Source organism: Strongylocentrotus purpuratus, unplaced genomic scaffold (assembly GCF_000002235.5).
Source record: "Strongylocentrotus purpuratus isolate Spur 01 unplaced genomic scaffold, Spur_5.0 spur5_scaffold_6, whole genome shotgun sequence".
Taxonomy (NCBI): domain Eukaryota; kingdom Metazoa; phylum Echinodermata; class Echinoidea; order Camarodonta; family Strongylocentrotidae; genus Strongylocentrotus; species Strongylocentrotus purpuratus.
In genome coordinates, this window is record NW_022145612.1 from 7,180,778 (window position 1) to 7,200,732 (window position 19,955).

At 36.7% G+C, this 19,955-nt stretch overlaps 1 protein-coding gene across 2 annotated transcripts in view; it reads left to right on the forward strand.

Annotated features, from left to right (window-relative positions):
• The first annotated feature begins 3,658 nt into the window (after positions 1-3,658).
• The window catches only part of LOC579946 (multiple epidermal growth factor-like domains protein 6), a 38,033-nt gene continuing 21,736 nt past the window's right edge, over positions 3,659-19,955 (forward strand). Inside the window, exons 1-4 of one of the 2 annotated variants that reach the window (XM_780035.5) lie at positions 3,659-4,374; positions 5,271-5,360; positions 6,082-6,185; positions 18,684-18,893. In XM_780035.5, coding sequence (XP_785128.4) covers positions 4,223-4,374; positions 5,271-5,360; positions 6,082-6,185; positions 18,684-18,893 — 556 coding nt within the window. In that variant the 5' untranslated portion in view covers positions 3,659-4,222. Of the gene's footprint in view, positions 4,375-5,270; positions 5,361-6,081; positions 6,186-8,878; positions 9,389-11,418; positions 11,518-12,819; positions 12,930-18,683; positions 18,894-19,955 lie in introns of those variants that run through there. The other variant, XM_003725682.3, reaches the window with a different exon arrangement.

The following is a 19,955-nucleotide window of genomic DNA, read 5'->3' on the forward strand; positions in this document are numbered from 1 at the left end:
AAATAAAAGTAGAAAGAAAAAAGGAGAGGAAAATGGTGAAACATTCATGAATTTAAGTTTAGACAAGGTCGAGATAGTAGTCGTATTGTTCATATATTTGCCATTAAGTGTACAAAAATAGATCGTGGAAGTTTAAAAACAAAACACCATAAATAGATGTTTTGAAATAGACGGTCATCATATACTACGAATAAAATAATGTTCTTTTCAATAAGGATAACAAGAAAATAAGCGGTCTGTTCGTTCCGCAGTACGAACAATGCTATCTCTAGATTCATCGTAATTAAAGGAATAATCTTAATTTCCAGATAATGCTTAATGTCAATGTTCAATGATGTGGGTTTTTTTTCTTCAAAAGCTACATAGTAACTTTAATTTATCTCCAATGTAACGAAACACATCTAAAGTACAAAACAATCTTTAATTAAAGGGTTTAAGTACGGAAGATGAGATGGGATGCAGTAAACATGATACTTCTGTTTTGGGTGCACCTTTATGAAAGTAGATATTATGATGAACTTAATCGTTTTTATAGACCTCCGATTGGCAGGCCCTTAAAGCCTTATTGAAATTCTGCAGGTATAATTATGATCACCTGATAATATGATCGGATGATCACAACAACAAACCAGTTTGATATATGGGTCAAGCTAGGTCAATCTTTGCACTTGCCAATCAAGTGCTTTGAAACAAAATTATGGCCAGAAGGAACGATCTAACAAGTACACGTGTATACATACACACGCGTGCTCACATACACACACAAACGCACACATCACAGACGTTTTGAAGCTATCATTTTTCTTTATATAATATTTTCTGTAATTAATTTTGTTGGTGTTGTAATACACATAATTATTACGTTCATAATTGTGCCACTTTATTTATTGTAGACTACTACTATACATGGAGTATTAAGTTACCGGACGTACTAGCACATGTGACTATTTCTGTATATATTTGTATTATAAAACAATTCGGCAGCGAAAGAAAGTCGAGAAATAAACTTATAAAGCCATTTCAACAGCCCGGTCCACCACCTTTTTATAATTGTGTACGATCTTTACAGTGACATGATACACAATCCGAACATAATTGATATAGGGAACACGTATTGAAGTTAATTTCGTATGGAAATTAATTTTTAAAAAAAATCAATATTAAAACAATCATTCAATTAATCAAGACAATCCATAGTAATGTCTACATTACATTACCTGGCTCATACTCTTTGTAATATGATGAAATTACCCCCAAAAATTGAAATCAATTGGCTGACATGAGGAAGCAAGGAGCTGAGTGGTTGTAATGATGATCCTTAACTTCCTTGTTGATGAGTGGTTTTCTGAGGGAGGGAAATACTGCGTATTGGTGACATCAGGATATCCTTTTATTATTATTTGACCTGTTTGCCACCGAGTCCTTTTTTATATTTTTTTTTCATTTAAATATAATAACAATTTCAAAATAATTCGCAATCAATAAAACGAATAATCTTACACAAACAAATTGAATTGAATTGAATTATTGAAATAGACCCATGAACAATGAATCCGACAGAGTATTTCAAATACACAATTTTCCTAGCTCCTGCTATAACTTTGTATTGTACTATTAAAAGAAATGCCAAGAATAATAAATTACCTGTGATAAACATTTATAAAGGAACACGGTCGCAAAGACTTTCGAAAAATCTACTCACGGGCAATTTTTGTTTCCTTTTGTTAGTAATCGTCTCCGGATTACATTATACATCATTGAAATTGGCTAATTTCAAAAGGTGGTAGAGAAGGCTACCGAAATTTCCTTAGATTAATTTTCGAAAGTCTGTGTTGCTTAAAGTCCAACTGATGAGAGAAAAAACAACTGATTTCCTTGGTTAAACATTTATTTTGGGATAAAATGTCAGGGTACAACTCGTCTACTTAAAAAGTGTTTAGATGAGATGTTTGGATTCATGAGAAATTCCACAGTTAGCGTTGATTTTTAGGATTATAATTTCCAAATAACATCTAGTGTTACGGTGCATTACCTCAATTTGTATTAATTCAATGGTGAAATTGTATAAAGCTTTTAATTTACAGAACGATATGATTTTTTTTAAATAAACCTTTTTGTCCTCATACAAGTGGAGGTGTCGTGACATAGTGGTTCATTCTTAATCTATGGTTGATGGTTCGAACCCCAGGCACTAATGTCCGTTGGTAAGACAATAATCCACATTTACCACTCTCTACCCAGGTGTAAATGGGTACCTGACAATAGCTTGGGTGAATTATTACAGGGCCCGCATGAAGAACAGTACTGGTACTGATGTGGCAACCCTAAGTCAGTAAGACTCCATTACTGTTGTTGGTATCAATTTTATTATTTAAATTATTATTATTATTATTATTATTATTATTTAACTTTTAAAGCTAAAAGAGAAAATCTAAACTTTTAATCTGAGGCCAACTAGAGTAACAAAGACATACACCAAGTTTCCACCAAACATGACATTGACTAGCACCATGAACACCTCTTTAACGAACCAAAAAGGATAATGACTCGCTTGGCAAGGTCAATCGAAACTGAGCTTAAATATATCTAAAAGAGAGTTGCCTGTACTTCCGTATAAACATTTCTTATCCAGCCTATTAAATTGCTTCAATTTATGAGGGTATAATCGTCGATTGATTCCGGATATTTTATTTCATATCTAGGTGTGTAACTAGAATTGATTGATTGATTGATTTTATTCCATTTCATATATCAATTGGGGAGATACAGAAGATTTCTTTTATCAAAAAAGAGGAATTTGAAACGATCTGCAGGGGACAAATAATTTTAATGACAGTAAACGAAAAAGAAAAGAAGAAGAAAGGTTAACCCGGATCAATCATTGACAGGCAATATACCCCCCTTTTTTCTCTCTCTCTCTCTCTCTCTCTCTCTCTCTCTCTCTCTCCTTTTCTCCCTTTCACACTCCCCCCCTCTCTCTCTCTCTCTTACATTATCTTTCTCTCTCTTTCTATCCACCTTTGACTCTCTTCCTCTCTCTTTCTCGTTTATAAATGCATTGATCTTGTTATGCTTTTATTATTTTTTTGTCGTTGTTTTGTTCTACTTTTAGTCAGGGCCAGAAAAACTGTGGTCAGACGGTTAAACTTATGAATTATGACCAAATTAAGGCAACATATATTTTAACTACTCCTCGTTAGCCATCTGTTCTCATTCTCTTCTCTTTATTCCTTCATAATCCAGTGATATCCAGTGAGCCTAGATTACTTTGTGTTGTCTTGATATTTTAAAGGCATACGGGGACATTCTCAGGAGGAGGGGTAGGGGGACTAACGTATCTTGCCTGCTTCGTACCCAGGATTTGTCACCATCCCCCACTTACGCACACATACGAACATACAAATTTGTGCTTTTCAAACCACCCACCCCCCCCCCCCCAAAAAAAAAAGAAGAAAAGAAAGGTAAGCAGATAAATAAAAATGCTTGGGAAATTTCAACCTATAACTAATCAGGGAAATCCTCTTTCTCCTGTTAACCCCTTAAATGCAACCATTTTTGTCCGGCATTAACCTAATATCTTGTGCTTAATCCACCCACCCCTTTGTGTTTTTCCTTCCGCCGACTTCAGTGTATGCACAAAGTTCATATCATATTCACATGGCCATTGTCCTTAAATGCACCATGAACAACTTGCTTGCCTTACCTGTACAATCAAGAGCTATCAATATTCATTTTGGTGGTGCACCTGAGCTATAAACGACAAAGAAGAAGGTGCTCTGTGTGATAGTCTATTGTTCGACGAGCATCAAATGGATGTCTACGTTTCTTCATCGAATTATAGTCATCAACTTTTAGCACATGAAATAAAAATCGTTTAAATTTGTCATTATAGTTCTCAAAAAGTAACAGCAAACGACTTTTTGCCGAATTGTTAAAAGAGTTCACACTGCAAGTTTTTTATTAACACAACCATATTTTAATCGTCTGTTCTTTTGCAAGTACTTCTCAGGAATACAATGGAATAAGCTGACACACCCTAATCCTAACTTCTTTACTTCATGTTTAACATTTATAAGAACACGTCGATTATAACTGAGTTAGTGATCACATCGTCTGGTTTGAACAAGCGAATGGTTTAGGAAAGTAGGACATTGAATCGAAGTGAACACCTTGGTCGATAGCAATTTACTTCAGACCTTTATTCGCTGAAGCTGGAAACCAGATGGAGCGAAGAAAAAGTGAAATTCTCGGTATCGTGTTGTTGGTGCTGCTGATGTTTGCTTCGGAAAATAGCTCGGCAAGTACTAATAGTACTAATAGCACAACGACAAGCCTCAGCCCAGGTGATCCGAATGTTTGCAACGTTACAACCAGGTATGAGATAATAAAATTATTGGTCAAAAACTTCATAAATCGAAATTATGAATGCACTTAAGCCGAAAAGAACGAATTTCCAATTTCAAATGGATATTTGTTTTATTCATATATTTTATTCACATTTCACGAAATATTCCATTGATATAATTATACAAAACACTGAGATTAGGGGTGATATTTAAAAGCTTAGATATAACATAGATGTTATACTGGGAAGAAGGAATGTAATTTGACTAAACCATGATTCGATATACCCCTTTTCTATTCTTTCCTGATCAGAATTCAGCTATACTATGTAGTCTAAATTTGTAAATTAATTGTCCTGCCGGGGTAGGTAAACATTATAAGTATTTCTACGGAGGAACAAACTTGACAAAATTGATTTATTTAATCTAAGAGTCCAAGCACAATTATATATATCATTACAAGCCCACTAAACCATTTTTTATATCGTTTATTTCATTTAGGCGACATGTAGCAAGATATTTTCAAATTTCTTTTTATTATTGTTTAGGAGTAACAAGAGGTGAAGAAAATGTGCTAAAAATTTATAAATTTATTTCAGTTAGGCATAAATAGTAAAGTTCGATGTTCATTTTCCAATTTAACTTCACTGAAATATAGTCTACTACGCTTATGGTCTTGAAAGGGGACAGCAAGTTAGAATCATTGTTTAGATGATGGTAATTTTGACATTTCAAGAAAAAAGGTATATTATGAAACGTTAGCATTCATTAAAAACAAAAGGAACACAAAACAATAAGTAATAAGTACCGAATTCGGAGCATCACTTTAAGGAGGAAAATTGTACTCAGGTTTTTGCTCTTCTTAGCCCCTTTACATATATCTATCAATAAGATATACAAAACATATGCTTCTTTCATTTTCTACAGGCGCCCAGCATATTACGCTGAGACATACACAGTGCAGCGAGTCGAGAGATATGTCTCAATGTGTAGCTGGTGGCAGTGCATCCGTGAGAGGTAGGTTTTGGGGTCTTGGAACGCTCTTTTTGGGGGTAGGGGGTTGTTGCCAAAGTTTGAAATATGATCACATGTTTTTCTTTTAAACTCTTGTCAGTAAGTTTTTTAAAGAAATCTGTGTACACTTTTTAATGTTACTTTTATTTATTCTTTGTTGGAAAATTATTGGCAGATTTGTTGGCAGGTTTATCCGATAACCTCCCCTTCTAAATCGTTAAGCGACATCCCTGATCACGGTCACAATACCAAATTAAAAATCAAGAGATATCTATGTAATCAGTTGCCTCGAGCTTACATTCTTTTAATTTGTTTGATATTTTTCAAACTTCCGTTTTTTGCTTTCCAACATGAAAACGAACATCGCAATCTCCATTACGGCTTCTGTATAAAACTCGCGGGACAAATTCACATCCCCCTCCCCCTTAAAAGAAGAAGATAATTATATAAGTAAAACAAATAATAATAATAATGATAATAATAATCTGGCATAGTATGTGTCTAAAAATATGAGTTTAAAAAAAAAGGTTTATGAGTGGTTTTTTTAGATAGGAAACGTGATGCGTATTTCACTTAACGTCATCAACAAACACACACACACACACACACACACACCCAAGCACACACCAAAAAACAAACATCTACGCAAGGCTCTTAAATATGTGGTGTCCACCAAATTTTGTCTTATTCTACACTCGTGAAAAATAACTTTCGATTTCCACAGACTAGTAACTGCATTGGAATCTCGACAGGTAACTCGGATGGTAAATACCACCATCTTGGATTGCTGTGAAGGATGGCTATACAGAAATGGATCGTGTAACACATGTAAGTCACTATTAACACAATGAACCCTGCTTTAGCGACCACCTGTATAAAAAGACCGCCTGCTTACAAACATCATATTTTCTATTTTTATGGAATAATGTCTCTCTAAGAAGCTAAAGAAACTTGTACATAAAAACCACCTGCATTATAAAGACCGCTTTTCTTGTCTCCCTTGGGCGGTCTTCATATAGGCCTAGGTCTAAACAATTTCTTTTTGATATTTGTTAAAACTTCGCACAGGACTATAAAGCAGGTACCCCCTCCCTCCCCTCTGTTATCATCATCTGGACGGGATTCAACCCTGTTTTTTTTTATTTTTTATTTTTTATTATTATTATTTTTTTTTTAATGTTTGGATACGCCTCTGCCAGATGATACTTTCAGAAAATATAGGTCAAGCACCACAACTCCATAACAATAAAAGCAAATTTAAAGATCGCAATTATAAGATACCTTTAAAAGTAACGGCAGATAATGTTAGTATTTGGAGAAGCTAGGACAAACTTTCATAATTTTCTTGTTTTCGAATTATATTTTATCGAGAAATAGGCTAAAACCTAGCCTCACGAGATTTCAAAATTAATATACTCAGTATGCATAAAAAGCAGGTAATACATACAAACCGAAATAAGGAAAACCTGTTGCATCTGAATTCGTTGGTGAGTGCGTGTGTGTGTGTGTGTGTGTGTGTGTAATTGGGGTTTTACAGACGTGTATCAATCAGATATGATTATTTACGTCTGGGGACCGACCTTTAACGTCACCATCCGAAAGACGTGACTCAGTTTCGAGTCTGCGTCCTCAGCTGAATCAGTTTGTAACTTCCATTTTTAGCTGGATTACAGGCGCTCGCCACAACGCCCTGTTGGTATGATGAAATCCGATAGCCTCTCTCCAGCACTTTGGTATTTTGCATATTCGGGGCGTGGGGAAACCCCAACGCAGTCCAACTCTTGAAAGTGAACTACATTTTTTTGCAGGCCCGTTGCTGATGATTTACAGGCTCATCTCGACCGAATGTAATGCATAGCTCCTATGGCAGGCGTTTAGTGTCATGAGGATTCAATGTTAGAAAGATTTTTTTTTAAAGTTCAATGGAAGGAATAAAACACCAATCCCTTTTTCATGACTTTATTCAATGTGCGATGAAACAAGATCTATATTGGTTTAAAGTTTGAATGTCAAAGCATCGTTCAATTTTCCCCCTGGTGTTTTTGTTCATCAATGATAATATCAAGAGAACCCGCGGCTAGCATCGATCAATCCAGATACAATGTATTCGGTTTGTCTGAATGGATGGATTGGATACTAGTAATAATAATGATAATTAAAAAAATAATATTAAGAGGCCTAATAATTGAGTCTTATTCACCCTGGGTAGAAACATCAGTAATAACATGCGGGCCCTGCAAGTACAGTTGTTATTACCTCAGCAACTGCCAAGTTACCTAGTAAATGTGGATTAACGTCTTACAGGATATGAGTGCTAAACTGGGATTCGAACCCTTAACTCTTGGATTGATAAACAAGTATGAGTGAATGGATCACTTGGCCACGTCACCTCCACCAAATATCATGCTTTAATAGGTCAACAAAACGTCAATGATAAAATCTCAAATTTTCTCGAAACGATTTTTTTTTTTATGACACCAAAGGCATGTTAAAGAGCGGATGTATTGAGCATTGAATTTCAAAAACCTCTTTCTTCATGCACTCATAGACCTATATAACACCAAATGCCTGTCATACTCCTCCATGTTGCTCTTTCTCGCATTGCGCATCTTCTTCAACCAGACGAGGATGGAATACACTCCTAGTGAAAGGTCACTTGGGGTCAAAAAATAACATATGACACCAGCTCATAACATGCCCTTTTTCCCTTCTAAGTTCTATGCACCCTTTCTCATGTGACTATTCCCTAGATGTTTTATTTACAGAATTTGACGTTTTGAAAAGTGCAGCCTCGAGACAGGGGTTAGGCAAGGTTGTCATTGTATCCCAAATAATAAAAATTATCATTTTAACCCCTTACCCTCCGTCTTTACATCCTTCTTCTATTCTTCTTTCTTTCTACTTGCTTTCTTCTTCTTCTTCTATTCTTCCTTCTTTCTTTCTCCTTGCTTTCTCCTTCTTCTTTACAAAAATCTTTCCTTTCTTTTATTTCTTGTATCTGACGTTCTCATTCTTGTCCCTTTCTCGTCTCTGTTGGCATCCCCCTTTTTCTTTTCCCTATTTTGTAGTTCCTTTTGTAGTTACGGTTTAGTTAATTTAATTACTCATTATTCCTAAGTATCATTTGAGGTGTTCACACTTGTACAAGCATTGCTTTTTAGTGGACCCCTCTGTTTCCAACATGTATTTCTTACATTTGATTTAAATACTTATGATTGATTTGTAATGTTTTGTTGGAAACATGAATAAATTGAAATTGAAAACTGCCCCCGTCCTCCTCCCTCTAGGCCTCTACATAAACACGCACCAATGTCTACTGGGGTGTATTTGAAGAAGAAAAACATGTATTCCACTACCTTGATCATGTTGATAATTTATTCTCTTCCTCGCAGTCTATCTCCATTATGGCGCATAATCCTCGAAGGGAGTACAGCGTTTATAGGCGTGACCTATCAGATTCTAAGAAAGGGATATGCATGTGAGGTGCGATTCGGTTTCAGTTATGTCTTGGTTTCCAAGTGTTCTTAAATTTATAGTAAGCAACGGGGATATATCAGGAGCGTTTTGTATTACATCAAACGATGTTTCTCTTCGATTAGAACATACTCTGGCATCGTATTACACTCGATTGATATTAAACATCACGCGATTGCAGCGCTATTTTGCGATGTTGCTGATACCGGATCTTTGCTTTGTCCTCGTTGAGTGAGATGTAACAACACTTAAGGCATTATCAAGACTTATCTAAGTTCCTATCAATCTGTTGATGTGCGACAAAAAGTAACTTATTTCTCGAGTTAACATAATAGATGATACTGTATTGTGTAAGTCATCGTGTTGTTTGAAGCCATTTGAAACTATACTGCAACAAGTGACCAGGTCGTAATGATGGAGCTAAGATTGGTATCAGCTATGCTAAACACGTGTGCTCTATCTCTACTGTTCATTCTCGGGGCCATGATTTCTTCGTCTCATGCTCAGGCTCTCAACGTGACTGTTAATGATACAAACGTGTGCAATACTACCCAATCGTGAGTATAATTATATACTGTCTCATGAATATAAATAATCATGAATATATATATATATATATTATGCTTCTTTTCACTCTTGTACCCCACGTGTATCATCATAACTATCCATGATGTTACACATCCTCCTAGAGTACTACGTGACCTCTTGACGTCGAAGTCAATGTTGATGGGATTTTGTTTTCTTTCAGCGCGCAGCAGGGTGACCCCGAAATACGTGTAATTTTCTTGTTACCATGGTTACTTGCTTTTAAAAAAGTATTTCATATTACTTGGAATTCCTTTCGATAACGATTGAAGCTAGATTGTTCAACTACTCGGAACACGTTACTTGAAGGCTGAATCCAATAGTAAACTAGATTATATGAATGCAATAGTAAGCTATGGACATTACATGAATACAATAGTTAACTATATTATGTTTTGTAGTTGATAACATCATGGTATTCATCAAATTTAGAAGTGATTATTACTCGTTGTATACAATATTAAGCTTTATAATGCAAGAGTAAGTTATATTAGAATTGCCTATTTGACATTTTTTGTCAAATGTGATTTCATAGTGGCTTGATTATATCCCATATGAATACAATTAATTCACAAGGATATTAAACTTCATCTTATCATTTTTGTTTTGTATTTCCAACTTTCTTTTTAAATTATGTACAGGGATATTGGAGATTCAAATTGCATTAGACTGCTAGATATGGAAAAAGTGAATAATATGAAAAACAGTACATTTCTATTTGATGATAAAACGATGACGATGAAGTGACGATCGAGGTTATAGCCGACATGGATATCATGACGAAAACTATTCATACCATCTTGGTACCTTTGAAACGACAAATGATAAATTGCATATCTTGACCGTCGTAGTCATAGTAAAAGGGATAGTTGAGTTCTGTTTTCAGACCGCAAATGCCTTCAAAGTGCAGGGTTATTGCTCTTATTCTTATACACTGTGAAAAGGTTGGGCAAAATTTTCCAACACTTTGCCAATAGTCAACCCAACCATCTCTTGGGAAATATTTTCGTATTTTGCCCAACAGTTGGTCAAGATTTTCCCAACAAGTGGGCTACCGTAGTCGGGCAGTTGAAGGGTCATATCTTCGCCCAAATTTTTGTCAAAATACGAAACAATTATGCACGTGTGAAGTAGGGCACTTACGTTTACCAATACCACTGGGCAAAATATTGCCCAATAGATGGTTGGGTTGACTATTGGCACAACGTTGGGCAAAGTGTTGACAAAATATTGCCCAACCTTTTCACAGTGTATCTATGACATTTCTAGTGCCCTTTTCGGACCTAAAATTGCTATGAAGGTAATTTTAGACCCCAAAATGTGTGAAAATTAGCCAATATGATCATACCCGGTTCAGCTCCACTTTCAAAACAATACGGTGACCGTTAATGAATTAATTAATTGAGAATAACAATACATGGGCCGGCCGGTTTTGCGTGATATAACCAACACGAAAAAGCCATCAAAAAAGCCAACATCGGCATTGGCTGAAATACAACGTAAAAGGCGCTATTTCGTTTTTTCAACGGCTTTTTCAAATTATCGAATACTTGTGGTGGTACACAAATATTAGAAATCGTTATATTTATGGATATTTTAGCCATCTCTGAACCGATTTTGACCAAACAAAGATGATTTTGTCGTTTAAATTGTTCTTTCAAATTAACCACTCAGTTTTTCATTATCTCACAAAAAATATTTTGTGTAGCGCCCTCTGCAACAGAACTCAACTATCCTTTTAAAACTATCAAATATGTGATATTTTATTTTAGCTGATACCACATGATAATAATGGGTCATGGTTTTGTGAAATAATCCGTTGATACGCCTACGCTACTGTGACGTTTATTAAATATAGGCCAATGCGAAGCCGTGGAGGGACTCGAACCACGAATACATGTGATTCACAGTCCGCTGACGTATTCACTAGACCATGACACCTCGTATCCCTAACATTTTCTAATAATTGACTCTTCACTGATATTTTGTCTTCTTTCCTCAGGTACACGGAATTTTATCATAATACGACCTTGCAGTCTCGGTTAGAGCGGTACACTGAGAGTTGTGGTTGGCTTTGGCAATCCACGTGCTCTCGCTATAGGTACGGTATAATTTATTTTTTCTATACACCCGGCGTTCAGACAGCCAGGATTCATCGTATATAGCTAAACGATTCTCGATTCTCGTATAGCTAAACGATAACAAATATTATCTTTTTCTGAACTGGTATAAAGAAACGTCGTATAACGAAACATCGTATGGTGAAACGCATGTTTGAGCATCATTAATTTTGAAACGAAAACACGACAATTTTTGTTTAAGTCTGTCCGCTCCTTGCGCTTTGCGATTATTCTTTATGCGACGTTTCTTTATACGAATTCATATAGATTTTTCTAAACAGGCTTACAAAAATATTCAGGTTATCGCTCTTGTCTAAAGTCTGAAGTTTTCGCATCCTAAGAAAATCTTATATCTGGGCGCATACTGATGATTGGCTAGCTGTCATGTCAGTTGATGTCTTCAACAAAGTCATAGGTTTCTTTATACGACGTTTCTTTATACTATGTCGTTGTCTAGTCTGTATACGCCCTTTTGCTGTACGATGATTTAATATACGTCATTTCTTTATGTGAGTTTCATATCTCTATTGATAATAATAGTTATAGTAGTTTGTATAGTTTGCGGTGAGTTTGATCGAACACATATCAAAAATATTGATAAATATAATTATGAATCTATATATGTTTATAAGTGCCTTGCACAGTATACGCAATTATTCATTAATGGTTAAAAATATATGAACAATACGATGTATGCGTTATATTGTGTTTTTTAAGTTGTTATTGCTGTTGCTGAAATACATGTTCGATGCTGATGCACATTCCTATAAGTAATTATTAATTGTCGTAGGGGAACATAACCATTGCCTACGTTAAGCCTCTCACTTTAGTGTAGTAACATGATTAGTGCCCCCCAAAAAAAGATCTACATAAAAAAAAATCTCCTTTATATCTCTCCGTTCCTTTATAAATTAGTTCTAAATTTAGCATGAACACAACAACTTATTGGACATCATATTCGATTACACAACTCCCATTTGTACATAGTGACCTGTGTTAAGTATATGGTGTCGGGCCCACTTACCCGGATTTCCTTATTTGTCTATGCTCATTACCCAGCTACTATACATTTTCTACCAAAACAGTTTGGCGGTTGTCATTCATTTGTAATCTTGAACATTTACTGTAAGTTTCCTTGGATTCTGTGAGTATTTATTTTCTATATTTACCAGAACTCAATTTTTTTTAAACCATTCATTACAAATCTCCTAGTCCCAAATAGACACAATTTTTCTCACTTTTCTTTTCCTCCGTGTTTCCCTTTTTCTTTTCTATGTCCGCAGAATAGTTAACAAGGCAGTTACTGTTCGAGCAAGTCGTCAGGTAACTCGTTCTGTGCTTCTGTGTTGTAATGGTTGGCTCTATTCCAACACAACACTTAACTGTGATACCCGTAAGTTATAAAATCTTCACTAAACGTTGTCGATCAAGAGTTGAACTTTTATCTAGAATTTAAAATTTAAAGACAAAGCGGAGTACTGCAGGGCCCCGTTGCACAAAACTTACCATTGATGGATGATAACTTTGCCATCAATGGTAAGTACCTTGATTTTGATTGGCTGTTGAGCCCTGTTACCATGGTAGTTGCCATTGATGGAAAAGTTACCATCAATGGTAAATTTTATGCAACGGGTCCCTGGTCATGTTATTACATTGTAAAAGCAAAGCAATTGGGAAATGTTGCTTATTAAGTTCACAAAGACCGATGTATACTGCGCGGTTATGAAAATGACCAAATTGAGAAGGAATTGACTTAACCTTACTGAAAGCCACATGAACTACACACAGAAATGTGTAGGCCACTCCCATTTTAGAAAGAAATTGGTACAAAGCTACAAACATAATATAACATAATATGTATTTGGGCTTATTTCACCATAATATTTAGGGCTATGTTTGACGAATTCCTTCATTTATTTTAAATTTTGTGATTCCATGTAGCAAAGTTTTAAGTTATTATGTAGCAATCGTTGCAACGGAATGAATAAATTCGTTCATATTTTGTTATGGATTCCTTGGAAACCTGACAGCTTCTTGAGGCTGTATGTTTGTCGATCTGAAAGAAAGATAGAAAAGAAGGAGAAAAAGGAGAAAAGAAGAAGAAGAAGAAGAGGAGTAAGAAGATAGAGAAGAAAAAGGTCAAGAAGAAAGAGAAGAAGGAGCAGCAGCCAGCACAACCTCTGCTGCTATGTATATTGTGCTTGCTTTAAGTTTACGTCACCTCTTTTTATACGATAAGTATACAAATGGCATTAAAAAAGTGTGAAATTATAAATCTTAGACTTAAGAGTTATGGTCAATAATTTGTGGTTCAATTATACAAGAGAGAGAGAGAGAGAAAGTGAGTAAATATGATCGTGGAAAATGAATTATGAAGTACACTGTATTATATAGTATTAACAGCACGTAGAAAGAAATTGAAATTAATGTAGACAGAATTTGTGTGTCTTTCTGTAAGTGTTTGGACGGTTATGAAGTTCATTTTTTGTCCTGTCTTTTCCAATCATCAGCATTATATATTCCATTTCGAAAACCCTGTATCTATGTTATTTTTAATTTAAATTCTGTTCAGGTCAAATCTGACTTACTTTCAAGAAATATGTTTCTTGTTCACCTGGTTTATAATGTATCAAGTATTACTCTACAAATTTATATCTTTATTTTATCTTCCACACTGCAATAATATTCTTATTAATCGTCACCCGCTGATTTCTAAACGTCATATTTCATAGCCATGTAATATTTCCCCTATACTCATCTTTCTTTTTAACTCAAAACCTGACATAGGCTATAATCATGAAGTCCCCAAAATCCGCTTCCTGGTATAAATTGCACCTCTTCATTACCCTCTACCAATTCCACTGCTCCTGTTTTCACTCCTCGGCCATCTCTATCTACCTATATACCAGACCTCGAGGTCTGCTCAGTCTCAGGATGCTCTCTGGGCCGCTTCCTCGAAAGGGACAGACGCCTCTTTAGGAACACAATCAGGAAGTTTATTCATGAAAGTGTTCACAGTTCCAATTCATTGTTTGTACTTGCACTTCGCTATTTTATTTCATACAGCAATTTTACACCGGTCAGTTGTTGTATGCACCATTTCCTCACATGCCATTCCAATTTAGCTTGGAAAAGCTGCTTTAGCTTATCTCATCAAGGTCCAACATTCGCAAATCGCAAGACAGAATATCAAAACCTATATACTCTCTTCTCCCGTATCTTCTCCCGTATCTTCTCCTACTTGACGATTGGCAAATTAAAGTCGACATCAGGATGGGATTGTTGTACATAACGTGGTTTTGACAAAGTTCAGATACGGACATAGCAAAAGCAACATAGAGATATCACTTGAACGGCGCAAACTTCTTAAGATGGAGTCAAAATCTGCGCTCATTCATCTTCTCGTCATCGTCCTCGGTGTGATGATTTCTTCATCACTCGCTCTCGTCACGGATGATCCAAACGTATGCAGTATTAACAAATCGTGAGTATAAATTTATCCTCTGTCTTTCTAATCGTGAACCTAATTTGTATCGTCTTAACAGTCTATATTGTTTCATAGTAACGTACAGTTCTATATATGTAATCTTTATTTAAACAAATCAGGGTTGGATCAACTAATACCACTCCCATGTCGGTAGTCTGACCGACGCAACAGCAATGGAGATGAATCTGGAGCTCTTCAATCTAAGTATAAACTTAAAATCGAATCCAACGGCTTTTCCTAACCATGCCAACCATTTACGTGGAGGTGTCGGGATCTAGTGGTTCATTCAATTGACTCTCACTGCAAGGATTGAGGGTTCGAGTCCCAGTCCGGTACTAACATTGTTTGGCATGATATTAATCCACATTTGCCACTCTCCACCCAGGTGCTAAATGAGTACCCCGGTATAGGATGCAAAAGGCAATTGTAATTTGCTCAACATTGTGAGCGTCTGTAATATGCAGCCTAGTTGGATTGCTCCAAATCAAGCCTTTGGTTATTTTCATTTCATTATTGTAAGTAAATTGTATAAGTAACTGGAGGGTGGCTAATGCAAGGCGAGGCTCTAACTTGCAGAGAACAAGACGCACAACTTCAATCCATGCTTGCCTGTTGGGGGAACTGCCTGGGATTATGCATGCTTGCAACCTCAGGGGTTTATTTGCATATCTATATTTACATGTATATCAATTTTGTATCAGAACTGTAAATAATACATATTCAAATAACAGAGCTTGTAAATAAATGGAGGTATACGAATATACGTAATATATGTGCATATAAATGAGGTGCTATCAATATTGAATCAGAGCTTAACCAAACACACTGGAAATAACAAACTACTGAGCCATGGGATGAACATGAAAGGAGGAGTGAACCTAGCATGACAGAAGGTAAAGGGAATGATGATGGCGATGATATGTAATGGAAAGAATAACATGGACTTTGATGAAAGAGGGATACAATAAAACAAATGGGTAAATAAGATGGCTATATACATGCTACAATACAAAGTTCTGTTCAAAATATAGCTCTACAGTTACAATCAAATATTCCGGTGAACAGACTTTCTGAATGCACTATTTTATACTTATGAGAGTAGGCTGGTATAGCTCATGTCTTCTGATTTGATTTCAACGACACGTGTCCCATTGTGATCCATAACATGCGATTAAATTGCTCAATGATTGCTAATTACTGTTTAAATCTATCACCCCAACACGTTGACTTATCTTCTTTCAGGTACTCTGTATACTATAGTGACACAATCGTACAATCTCACATCCAGCGATACGAAGGGAGGTGTGATTTTATGTTGGGAATGATGGTCCCTTGTACTTATTACAGGTATGGTACATTGTCTTGCTTGCTGAATACTATACGGTCATAAAAAGAAATCGCCGCCCCTTCATGTACGTAGTTTATGCAGTCAAAGTCTATAGCTTCAATGAATCCGCGGTCAATATCTTAAAACTGAATTCCTAACTTCAGTCCTGAACCTAACACTACACGTACACCTAAACCTGACTCTAACATTAAACCCATAAACCTCAATTGACATCCTTACCCTAACCCTCTAGTTTTGAAGAAATAAATCACAAAGATTATTGCTGAAGGAACCACCGTACAATGCGTATGAGCAAATATCCAGGATTTGTTAAAGGGGGTGTTTAAGATAGTGGCGGATCCAGCATATTCCGATAGGGGGGGGGGGGGAGAGGGCCCTGTTGTTGTTTTTTTTTTTGGGGGGGTGGGCAAGCACGTAGCTAGGAATTTATTTTATGGGGGCGGTAGTAAGCACACGAAGCGTGCGCTTCGCGCTCCCTAGGGGTGGGGCAGGGAGGCCACCCGCGCAAAGTGCGGAAGCTTTGACGAAGATTTGAGGGAGGCAGAAAGGGGACAATTTTTAGAACCTTTTGCTAATGGAAGTTAAAATTGTGCACTTCAAGTTCATATTTTCTTCATTGTCCGATTAATATCAGTTCTATTTCACAAGCTCGTTACTCAGATGTTTGTACTTCCAAGCAGGCGATTTTAATATGACGCCTCAGTTCGACTTCAAGTGTAAATGTTTCCCCCCCCCCCCCCTCCCCATGAGCAATATTTATTTTTTATTGACGCACGCGTGATTATTATAAAAAAAAAAACTGTTCTCGTGATTTTTTTTCTTTTTATTTGGATATCCATAGAATGGTTTACAGGATAGTCGGAGTTCGAGCAAGTCGTCAGGTAACTCGTTCAGTGCTTCTGTGTTGTAATGGTTGGCTCTATTCCAATACGACGCATATCTGTGATACCCGTAAGTTACAACATCTTCACTTCTCTTGCCATTGGCACAGCATAGTGGTATATTGTCAGAGGCTCTTAAGAGAGGTCTAGGGATCGATCCTTGCCCGGTGCTCACATCTTTTGAAAAGATGTTATACCCACAATCTGTCCCTATCGACCCAGCTGAATTAACGGGCAATATACCGGGGTTATAATAACTACGCAGCAGTTATGATGCTTTTGTGATTATGTAAGTTTGATTTGTATCTTTGAATGTAAACCATGCATGTATACCTAATAAATCCTCTGATGAGGCAATGAAGAAAAAAACTGTTGAATACTGCATCCCTCGGTACTATATTATATAGTAAGACCATCATTTTGTTAGTGTTGTGAGATTTGAACCAGTGTGATTCGTCAATCAGATAGACTTTCTGTCATCAAGGCGAATGAAAATCGTATAAGCCCTGCCTTGATACATAGAAAACTCGATAAAATGAATAAAACAAAAGAATCTATGATTAGATGAAAATAAAATTCATATGGGCCACAATTACACATGTAGTTATTCGGCCCAATATCCTTGGTGAATAACAAGGTTGTTGATTTAGGATCGTATAGCAGTCATCGATTTCTGAAATCAAATTGTATAAGATAATCTATTCCTACACTTTCCTCCTGGGTAATATAGAACCGAACATTACAAGAACTCGACCGCAAATATTATGTAGATAAATCAGTCTTTAAACACATGGTTTTATGATTTTCAAACTCCATCCTATAAAATAGAATTTCATGTCACATTGTAATACAATTATATTGTTTTTAAAACATGCAAATAAAGATCATATTGAAGTAAAACTATACTATAGTGTCTTGTTTGGTCATTTGTTTCAAAACCAGAGAGGGAAAGAGGAAGAGAGAGAGAGAGAGAGAGAGAGAGAGAGAGAGAGAGAGAGAGAGAGAGAGAGAGAGAGAGAAGGGGGTGAGAAAGAAAGAAAGAAAGAAAGGAAAAAAAAAAGAAAGAACGAACGGGAAACGACAGATAGATAGATATACCGAAGAAAAAAATTAGTCAATAGGTAAGAGCCATTTCCCGATCGGCGGAGGGCCAGCTTCCACCACAAAAACCGCGCGTGAAATTGGTGTGATCATAAATTCGAAGCGGGGTACAGGTCTGTGTTCGCCTTTTCATCAAGCTCAGTCTCTCTTTTTCTAGCTCTCTTGTGCTCCAATTTTTTTTTTTTTTTAATTCTTTTGTCTGTCTCCGTGCTGCTTCATCATATTTATCAGTTCATGTATTTTGTGGACTTTTCTCCTCTCGTGAAAATAATAATCTACATAATAGTTCGTAGTTCTGATTATCGTAAATATTGTCATCTTTTATTACAGCCTTGTGTGATCCCGTATGCATCGAGGGCCATGGTGTTTGTACGGCGCCCGGCAACTGTTCCTGTGGTCCTGGTTTCGTCGGGTCGCGATGCGAGCAGACGTGTCCTCCGGGTACTTTCGGCCAGAACTGCAGCGAGAGCTGCTCTTGTGCTGGTGATGGTCCTTGCCATCATGTTACAGGGGAATGTACGTGTTCACCGGGGCAGATGGGTAAGATTGATCATGATCGCTCCTGTTTAACCCAGGCAGTTGTAAATGCCTACTTGTAAATGTAAGATTGAACTCTAATAAACATGGGAAATAAATGAATCAATTTATAGTTGATAAATTGCAGGGAAAACATGAGAGGCACAAATAGGGAAACTATGTCTTGGGAAGGGTTAATAGATACAATCAGAGGAGAACTTCAAAAGAATGAAAATGATTCAAACTTATAGTTTATCCAGGGAGATGTGAGTTCTCCCTGGTATAACCTTCTTCTTCTTGGCTTGGCTTCCTCCAGTTTGGAGAACTGCAATTGGTGCAGGTGTTGGTAGTACACATATAAAAAGGATAGGTAGGTTTATAGGTGGCATCACATATATGAAGTGGAACGTTTAACATGGAGGTCAAGTATGAAACTGAGAGAGAGATTGTGAAAGAGTGAGGGGTTGATCCAGTCGGAAAAAGAGGTGTGAGAGCAGGAGCCAAGTAGCGATAGCTTTGTTTGTTAAGCATTCACCCTTTGTTTTCGAGTTGGAATAATAATGGCTCTCCCAGCATCTTGGCCAGTGAGCTATGAAGTTGTCTCCGAGAGTAGTGTAGAGAGGGCACTCAGCCACCGTGTGGATGATTGTCTCAGTAGTTTCTCCACAGGCACAGCAGGAGGATTTTTCTGGGTTGATGGTGTGTTTACGATAGTTGGTGGGGTATACACCACTCAGTAGCTGCGCCTTGATGGGAACTGCCTGTCTCGGTCTAGGTGGGTGAATGGTTGATGGAAGAAGTTTGTGCGCTTGGTTAAGGTTGTTGGATAGGAGCTGTAGAGTAGACTTTGAGTTTACAGCTTCTTCTGTGAGGTCAGCTCTCACCTCTTCTACGGCATTTCTCACCATTTGAGTGGTAAGATGGAGAAAGCGTGTTTGAGAGGAAGAGCTATAAAAGGGGAGAGAGAAAGATTGATGATAAATTGTCATATGTAGCTGTGACATACCTGGAAAGGGACCTGCTATATATCTAAGCATATGGCATGACAACATAGGGGCAAAGTGAATATCAGTCACAAATTGGAAG